Source organism: Orycteropus afer, unplaced genomic scaffold (genome assembly GCF_000298275.1).
Source record: "Orycteropus afer afer isolate SDZICR_OR568_19922 unplaced genomic scaffold, OryAfe1.0 scaffold00037, whole genome shotgun sequence".
In the NCBI taxonomy this organism is placed as follows: Eukaryota; Metazoa; Chordata; class Mammalia; order Tubulidentata; family Orycteropodidae; genus Orycteropus; species Orycteropus afer.
This window is the reverse complement of record NW_006921624.1, coordinates 8672303-8682473: the sequence shown is the minus strand read 5'-3', so window position 1 is coordinate 8682473 and position 10171 is coordinate 8672303. Positions and strand designations below refer to the sequence as shown.

General features: G+C 40.8%; 1 protein-coding gene across 1 annotated transcript; it reads left to right on the top strand.

The window, feature by feature from the left end:
• The first annotated feature begins 874 nt into the window (after positions 1 to 874).
• On the top strand, positions 875 to 7772 carry TLR4 (toll like receptor 4). Its single transcript, XM_007936671.1, has 3 exons — positions 875 to 967; positions 3706 to 3872; positions 5507 to 7772. The coding sequence occupies exons 1-3, from the start codon at positions 875 to 877 to the stop codon at positions 7770 to 7772; spliced, it is 2526 nt and encodes an 841-aa protein (XP_007934862.1).
• Positions 7773 to 10171: the final 2399 nt, after the last annotated feature.

Below are 10171 nucleotides of genomic sequence, written 5' to 3'. Positions count from 1 at the left end.
ATGAAGTATATATTATTATTATCCCCATTTTCTGTGCATTCTTAACCATCGTAATCTTAATGGAATGGAATGATGAACCATCCACTAAACTAGGAATGTTATGCAAGTTAACTTAATTCAGTCATATAAGAAAACTCTTATAACGTCTCTTCTAAAGACTAGAAAACTAAGGCTTGGTAGTTTGTATAATCTGACTACTGTCATGTGGTTTTCTTTGTACTTATTTCTGAGTGCGAGCTTCTGTTACCATTATTATCCTCAGAGATTGAGGCTGAGTAGTTTAAGTGACTGAATCAGTGACACACGGCCATAAAGTGACTGAGTCTGGATTTCATCTTTAGTACATTTGATTCTGAATCCCAAGTATTTTGAAATATTCCTGTCCTTTGCAAACAATATTCCACTGGGGTTTTACATTCAAAATCATTTTCAGAAATGCAAACTTCTGCACGTTCCATAGGACAGTAAGCTTCTATACTAGAACCAAGTTTGTAAACCTGTCCTAGATAGTTATGCAAACTGTTTGACCCCAGTCCCTAAGTTTACCATTCCGGGGGTCAGGTGACTTTCTGGGATAAAAGCCAGCTTCCTGTTGTTGTTACTAGAGCCACTGCTCTGCATACTTTTTCTTCTTCTCCTTCTGACTTCCCCTCTGTGACAGGGGAGACAAATATCTGAGAAACAGAAGTCCAGAATGCTAACGCTGCCACTCTCACTTCCTCTAGCCTCTTGCCAGGCTCTGCTTTGAATACACTAGTTGCTGTGGGGCACTGAGTTGGGGAAAGAAGCCACTGGTGCCTCAGTGCTGCCTGATCAGGCCATTATAGTGTGTCATGCTTTCAAAGGGTCAGTGCTACTCACAGAAAATGCCAGGATGATGCCTCTCTCACGCCTGGCTGGGATTCTGATACCAGCCATGGCCTTCCTCTCCTACCTGAGACCTGAGACCTGGAAGCCCTGCACAGAGGTGAGTGGCGGCTGGGGTTAACTCTTCGCCTGTGAGCTTTGCTTTGCTTCCAAAAATCTACTCTCTGCCCAGTACTTCCCACTGTGTGCCCTGGTTAATTTATTTTATGAAAAGGAGTCAAATTAAAGACCTGAGAAACCGCAGGGACCAAGTAATTGTTATGGAAAACTAATGGGCAGTGGATGGGGCTGTGTCCCACTTAGGACTTTGAGTGATAGTAGCACGTTTAGGTCGGCGAAATCTGGTTAAGATCATTGTACTATGACTTGCTGACTGTGTGACCTGAGCATGTTATTAAACCTGAGACTAGTTTTCATATCTATAAAGTAGTTATGATATTAGCTCCTTCAATAGAGAGTTGGAAGAGGGCTGCTACAGTGTCATTGCTTCTGCTGGGGGTTTGTGGGTTCAGCTTTCAGCTGTTACACTGACTCTCTCAATCCCCGGAAAAAGGTATCTTTTTTTTTGTCTAACAATAGAACTTTCAAAGTGAATTTCAGACTTTTGAAACCATTTGTATAATTCCATCCAAAGAATGGAGAAATTACAGAGAATGGAAAAGAGAGAGAAAGAAAAGAGAGAGATAGAGAAGTAGCAAGAAAAGACAGAGAGAGAGAGAAGAAACGCAACGATGCAAAATGTCAGCTAATGCAATGATGATTTTCTTTGTGAAGCACCCATCAACTGGGTACAGTCTTAGCATGGATTCAGTATGCATCTCTCTTGTTTTTCCCTAATGTGGATGTGGCACTTGTTTTGGAAGGCCATAGCAGAACTGAACAGCCAGGAGACTGTTCTGGAATTTAAGGCGGGGCAGGGTCAGAAAGTTAAGAGAAACAGCCAGCCAAAGTCCTGAAGTTGAGGATGTGGAGGAAAACAGTGTACTTTAATATGTAACAAAGACTAAATCATCATCTCAAACTCTCCCTTTTCCCCCATTCTCTGTCCACAACCCTATTCCTCACAACCCTTCCTGTACGCCTCTTCCTATTAGGTTAATGGAGGCAGATTTCCTAGTCAGAGTCATCCCAGGGTAAACCCACAGCCACACAAGGCTCCTCTCTTTCCCTCTGATCCACTGTCAGCCTCCAAAGCTCTCCCCTACAATGCCCATCCTCTCCTGCCCTCCAAGGTGCAGGCTGTCATTCAGTCTTGCATCTTGGATAGTGACTGGCTTCCTGATACCATTGTCCTCTTCCTTTAATCTATCCTGCACTTTTTTGTTTGTTGTTTATTATTTTTCCTAAGGCTTGGATCTAACCAATTATTCTCCTCGTTAATAACTTGCGTTAACTCTCCATTGCCCTGAGAAGTTTCCTACCATAGGGCTTTAGCAATGGTTATTCCTTTTATTTGGAATGCTTTTCCCCTCCATGTGTCTACTCACAAAGATACATAATTTTAAATATTTTATGGTCACATTAAAAGAAGTAAAAAGAAACAGGTGATATTAATTTTAACATTTTTACTTATTTCAATTGTTAAAAATATTTCAACAGTTTATGCACATTACAAATTATTAATGAGATATTTTCCTATCTTTTGTAGGTACTAAATCTTTAAAACCTGTTGATTACAGGTTGTTTAAAATGTATCATCTACATTTGCAGGACAAGTCAGTTTAAACAACCCACAGTTCTGGAACTCAATAGCCATATATGACTAGTGCCTACTGCGAAGGATGAAGTAAACCTAGTTCTTCTCATGGCTTAATTCATCCCTCACATCATTCAGATAACTGCTTAAATGCTAGCTTGTCAGGAAAGTCATTCCTGATTGTCCCATGTAATAATAGAACATTCCAGGCTCCTCTATCTGTCTTCAATCCCCTTATGCTGGTTTGTTTTTTCCATAGCACATAATTATTTCTATTTTTCATTGCTTGTGTTCCCCTTTTGAATGGAATATGTAAGAGGGCAGGGTCACTGCTGATTTTATGTAGCACCATATTCCTAGTGCCTGGTACACAGTGGTGGCTCAGTTATAGGTGAGGTGATGATTTGGCTCTGACTACCTGCCTGGCTTAGGCTCCACCATTCATGTTACTTGCCAGCAAATTTGAGTTAGTTTTCCATCCCCTCCTTGCTCACACTCCATTCTTTTTATGAGATATCCTTCTTTCTTCCTTGTATCCAGATCTTACTTCATCTGAGACTCACCTTAAAATCACCTCCCTGTAGGAAGCTCTCTAAGGAAGCTCTCACTGCACCCAGAACCAGAGATTCTCTGGGACATATTTCCCCAGTCTTTTTGATGGCCTTTGTAGACAGTGCTAGTTGTATTGCCACCTTAACTATTACCTAAGACTGTGAGCTCATTGAAATCTGAGGTTGATAGAAAATTGAAAAAAAAAAAAAAAAAAAAAGCAATAAAAAAATTCTTGCCCCAGATTCCAAGGAAGAGCTAAGATGAAAGCCAGAGCTTCCACACACAAAAGTCTCAGCGTTTCATCACTTGAGTCCATTTCTTTTGTTAAGTGTTGCCATGGTTATGGTAGGAATTAGAACACTGGGAGGATAGTAGGTGCTCTTTTCCTCCTAATCTACACTAGGGCATTTAATAGGTATGAAGTTAGTGGGTATGTAACTGAATAAATGAATGGGGCATGAATAGAAGTTTGACTAACTTCTGTGCTTGTAGTAGAGGCCCCTATGCAGTTCTAGGAGGAGAGGAGTTGGGACAGTGGTCTGTTGAAATATATGCAGTAAGACACTATACCTAACATGTGATCTTTGCAGGTGGTGCCTAACATTTCTTACCAATGCATGGAGGTCAAGCTCTACAAAATACCTGACAATATTCCCTCATCAACCAAGAACCTGGACCTGAGCTTTAACCCACTGAGGCACTTAGGCAGCCATAGCTTCTCCAACTTCCCAGAACTGCGTGTGCTGGATTTATCCAGGTAATGAATGAACTTGAACACACTGCCCAAGGTGAGATGTTCATTATCTTATCAGCTCATTCTTGGGCCAGGAAGCCTGGTTGGTTTAGTCTCATCTTCATTCCTTTATTCAACAGATTTGTTACTTCCAATATAATCTTGGGCAAGCCACCTCCCTTCTCCAGTTCTCAATTTCTTCATCTATGAAATGAGATGGTTTCTAAGGACAATTCAACCTTTCATTTATTTTTAAAGTCAGGATAGAAAATTGACTTCAACTTTTATCAACAGATATTTATTGACCACTAGCTATATATTACATACTCCGTTATTAAGGAGGTCATATACCAGCCACTTATTGGAAGGAAGATCAGGCAATCTAATTCCTTAATGATATCGCCTTGGAAACCCAAGCAGGGCTCACTATGAGTTGATCCAACTCTGTGGGAATGAGTTTTTTTTTTTTTTTTAATCCACTTGAAGAATCCTTATAGTTATTTGTTCAATATCTTTTCAAATCCTATCATTCTATATTATCCTATAACTCTATATCCCATCTGTATAATTTTCTAGGGCTGCCAAAACAAAATGTCAAAAACTGGGAGACTCACAAAAACAGAATTTTGTTTTCCTACAGTTCTGGAGACTGTAAGATCAAATCAACATGTAAGCTAGTCCCTTCTCCTTCTGAAGTCTTCAGTGAAGATCCTTTCATGTCTCTCCCAGCTTCTGGCAGCGTCAAGCATTCCTTGGTTTGTAGATGCGTCTTCAAATGGCTATCTTTCCTCTGTCTCTGTGTCTCTTCTTTTATTTTAATAAGGACATCACTCAGATTAGATTAGGATCTACCCTTCTCCACTATTACTTCATGTGAACTGATAACATCTTCCAAGACTCTGTTTTCCAGTAACATTGCATTCACTAGTACAAGGGGTTAGGACTTCAACATACTTTTTTTTGGGACACAATTCAGTCCATAGCACTCCATATATCATGGTTGCCACCTACTTTAGGGCTTTTGTATCATTGTTCATTTTGCCTGCTTTTCTTGTTAACTCTATTCATCTTGCATATTTCAATTTAAGTGTTTTCAGAGAACCCTGATTTGATCTCCCTACTCTGGGTCAGTTTCCTTGATATAAACTTTCCTAGCACACTTTCAATTTTTCCACCACCAAACTCATTCATCTCACATATTAACACCTATATCAAGCAATATTCATTTCACTAAAGATATCCATGGTACCTGTAATTTTTAATAATTTTGAAATTGATCTTTAGTCATTTATCAAGTCTAACAATAACTGTCTCTATCATTTGTACAAATCAGATGTACGATCACAATTATTTATGGCAGGAAATGGCTAAATTGAATCCAAGGATATTACATACTCCACCAACCATACAGTCATCATGTACCCTAATCATTACTGTTTAACTACTTTTCTTCTGATGATTTTGCTGTCTCTGCTAAGCATGTTTGCCAAGCATATAAAAAGAGTGCATCAGTCTGGCCAGTATGACATCACTTGTCCTGCTTGATGTCTTTACATGGTGTGTCACATCCCATGAAGAGCTCGATGACTGGTACTGCTGTTCTAATTTGAGTTTTTATTTAGCAAAAGTATTATATAATGTTTCTCTCTTCTATATAGGTGTGAAATTCAGATAATTGAAGATGATGCATATCAGGGACTAAACCATCTCTCCACCTTGATATTGACGGGAAATCCTATCCAGCACTTAGCTCCAGGAAGCTTTTCTGGATTATCAAGTTTACAAAAGCTGGTGGCTGTTGAGATAAATCTACCCTCTCTAGAGAACTTCCCCATTGGGCATCTTAAAACCTTGAAGGAGCTTAATGTAGCTCATAATTCTATCAATTCCTCCAAATTTCCTGAATATTTTTCTAACTTGTCTAACCTGGAATACTTGGACCTTTCCAATAACCAGATCCAAAATATTTATCGTAAGGACTTGCAGGTTCTACATAAAATTCCCCTGCTCAATCTCTCTCTAGACCTGTCTTTGAACCTGATAAAATTTATACAACCAGATGCCTTCAAGGAACTTAGGCTCCATAAACTGACTTTGAGAAGTAATTTTGATAGTATAAATATAATGAAAACCTGTATTGAAGGTCTGGCTGGTTTAAAAGTTCATAAGTTGGTACTGGGAGAATTTAAAAATGAAAGGAATTTGGACACATTTAACAAATATGCCCTAGAGGGTCTGTGCAATTTGACCGTTGAAGAATTTCAGATAGCATACTTCGATGAATTCTCATTGGATGATATTGGCACATTTAATTGTTTGGCAAATCTTTCTGCAATTTCCCTGGTGAGTTTATATGTAGTCAATTTAGAAAAACTTCCTAAAGATTTCAGATGGCAATCCTTAGAACTGATTAACTGTAAATTTGAACAATTTCCATCTTTGTCATTCTACTCTCTGAAAACATTTGTTTTCACTGCCAATCACTATAGTAACACTTTTGTAGAATTTGAACTACCAAGCCTGGAGTTTCTAGATCTCAGTAGAAATGGCTTGAGTTACAGAAGTTGCTGCTCTCAGGCTGATTTTGGGACAACGAGATTGAAGTATTTAGACCTGAGCTTCAATGATATTATTATCATGAGTTCAAACTTTCTGGGCTTGGAACAACTGGAATATCTGGATTTCCACCATTCCAACTTGAAACAGGCCAGTGACTTTTCAGTATTCCTGTCACTCACAAAACTCCTTTATCTTGACATCTCTTATACCAATACCCGGGTCACCTTCCATGGCATTTTTCATGGCTTGGAGAGCCTAAAAATTTTAAAAATGGCTGGCAATTATTTTCAGGACAACTTCCTTCCAGATATCTTCACAGAGTTGACCAACTTGACCTTCTTGGACCTCTCTACTTGCCACCTGGAACAGGTGTCCCAGCGAGCTTTTGACTCACTGCCCAGAATTCAGGTGATAAACATGAGTTATAACAAACTCCTGTCATTGGATATACTTCCCTATCAACATCTCCACTCTCTCCAAGTTCTGGACTGTAGTTTCAATCGTATAAAAGCCTCCAATATTCAAGAACCACAGCGTCTTCCAAGTAATCAAACTCTCTTAAATCTTACTCAGAATGACTTTGCTTGTGTTTGTGAGCACCAGAGTTTCCTGCAGTGGGTCAAAACCCGGAAACGGCTCTTTGTGGAAGTTGAACAAATGGTGTGTGCAACACCTTCAGATATGCAGGGCTTGTCCGTGCTGAGTTTTAGGAATAGCACCTGTCAGATGAGCAAGACAGTCATCAGTGTGTCAGCTGTCTTTGTTTTCATAGTATTTCTGATACTAGTTCTGGTCTATAAGTTCTATTTCCATCTGATGCTTCTTGCTGGTTGCAAAAGGTATGGTGGCGGTGAATGCACCTATGATGCCTTTGTTATCTACTCTAGTCAGGATGAGGATTGGGTGAGGAATGAGCTGGTAAAGAACTTGGAAGAGGGAGTGCCCCCCTTTCATCTCTGCCTTCACTATAGAGACTTTATCCCCGGCGTGGCCATCTCTGCCAACATCATCCAGGAAGGTTTCCACAAAAGCCGGAAGGTAATCGTTGTGGTGTCCCAGCACTTCATCCAGAGCCGCTGGTGTATCTTTGAGTATGAGATTGCCCAGACCTGGCAGTTTCTGAGCAGTTGCTCTGGAATCATCTTCATCATCCTGCAGAAGGTAGAGAAGTCCCTGCTGCGGCAGCAGGTGGAGCTGTACCGCCTTCTCAACAGGAACACCTACCTCGAGTGGGAGAACAATGTCCTGGGGCAGCACATCTTCTGGAGACGACTCAGAAAAGCCCTGCTAGCTGGCAAACCATGGAGTCCAGAAGCAGCAGCAGATACAGAGAATAAGGAGCCTGAAGCAACAGCTTCCATCTGAGGTGAAGAAACTCCTGGGATGCTTTTCTACCCTGTAGGGCCCATCACGTGTTCAGCAAATAACCCCAAAACCAAACCCACTGCCATCAAGTCAGTTCTGACTCCAAATGACAGACACTACAAGACAGAGCAGAACTGTCCCATCGGATTGTCAAGGCTGTAAATCTTCACAGAAGCAGAATGCCAAATCTTTCTCCAATGGAGAATCTGATGGGTTTGTATCACTGACCTTTGGGTTAGTGGCTGAACCACCAGGGCTCCTTGTTCAGCGAACAAGTACCTTAGAAATGCTACAATATACAAGGCACTGTGCTAAGGGCAGGTGATTCACTTGTACACAATATACACAGAGCTGCTAATCTCACGGTGTTTTCAGTGCAGAGGGAATAAATACCATTCTAAAATATACAACCTTCTAAATTGGTATTTTAATCAACTCATGACAGGGAAACTCAACTCTTATGCCACCAGATCACACTAGAACTAACAGTGGGCCCCAGTGAGGGCAGAAAGGAACACTGTTCTTTTCCTGAGTCTTTTGAATAGAAACTACCTCATGTATCATGTTTTGTTGTTGTTAGCTGCCAGCTGAGTCTGCCTCTGACTCATGGTGACTCCACGTGCTACAGTCAAGAGCTGCTCCACAGGTTTTCTTGGTTGTAATCTTTAAGGAAGCAGTTTGCCAGGCTTTTCTTCCACAGAGCAGCCGGGCAAGTTCAAACCACTAACCTTTAGCTTAGTAGCCAATTGTAAACCACTTATACCACACAAAGAAGCACTGGTGACATGGTGGATAAGATATTTTACTGCTAATCAGAAGGGCAGCAGTTGAAACCTACCAAATGCTCCATGGGAGGAAGATGAGGCAATCTACTTCTGTAAAGATTAACTACCTTGGAAACCTAATGGGGGTCGCTTTGAGTTGGAACCAACTCAACGGCAGTGGGTTTATACCACACAGGCTCCTAATATGTTCAAACCACCCTGAAACAAAATAGTTTTGGTAGTTTCAATGAAACTGGGTGTTTTCTCACTTTTCCCTTTTCCACTGAATACAATTTAAATTGTACTTGATGATTGCAAAGGCACCTGATTCGGACTCTCCTGCCACTCCAAGTCAGTCTTCTCCCAAAAGTACAATTCTTGTAACTAATTCCTGAAGAATTACACACACTCACAAACTTACAAACATTCTGGCTTTTCCTTATCCTGTTTTATTTATTAATTTAAAGTCTTTGCTATATATTCAGTCTTTATAGATCCAGTTCTGATTTTTTATATTCTCTGTGTACTCCCACATCATAAATAAGGTTATTGGAGACATGCTGAATGTTTTGGTTCCCTAGTGCTACTCTGGGAGCTCTGGTAGCATAGTGCCTAAGGCACTTGACTGCTAACCAGAAGGTTGGTGGTTCAAACCCACCTGCCACTCCTCGGAAGGAAGATGGGGCAATCTACTTCCATAGTGATACTGCCTCGTAAACCCAAGGAGGGGTCGCTATGAGTCGGGTCCGACTCGATGGCATATAACAACAACAACAGCAAGTGCTACTGTGACAGGAATATACCACAAATGGGATGGCTTTAACAAACAGGAGTTTATTCTTACAATTTGGAGGCTTTCAGTCCAAGTTCAAAGTGCCAGACTCTAGGAGCTGGGTGAAAGCCCCTCAACCTTGGGCTTCAGCTCTGCCTCCTACTCCCAGCCCACTGAAGCTAGAGGCTTTTCTTCACTCAGACCCCTTCTGGCTGCTGAGACTGACAAACCCAAGTTTGACAAGTAAAAAGGCAGTCACAACATTACCAAACCACATGGCAGGCCATTAATTCCAGTCCATTGTAAGTCCCAAGATTGGTAGAGCATGGTAGGCTGCTGAACAACAACATGGTTACATGTAGGGTTCAAGTGTGCCATAAGCTAGAGACCAGTCCGCAAGTCTTCCCCTTATAAGCAGGAAGCAGACCATATCCCTAAGGCAGCTACTCAGCTGCTCACATTAGAGTTCACAATGGAGTTAATTACCAGTCTCATCATGGGGAATACTACATCCAGCTGCCCGGCCACTCAACCAGGGCCAGCCGAGTTGACATACAAACTTAACTACCACACTCGAAATATCCGTATTTACTACTATTTTTTAAGCAAATATGTAAAATACAAAATACACTGTCACTTTATGTCATTCAAAATTATTAACTACTAAGTTATGACTTTCAGCATTAAAATAAATTGGTTGAAAGTGACACTTGTTTAATAACAGGACAAGAGTCCAACTTCACAGACTTGTGATGGTTATCAGTTCTGGTCAGAGGCAAGGGGAAGGATGGGATAACGTTAGGACATCGCCTCTTCTTGATGACCTCAGAATCATGTGGGCTACTACTTCCGTAGTGATACTG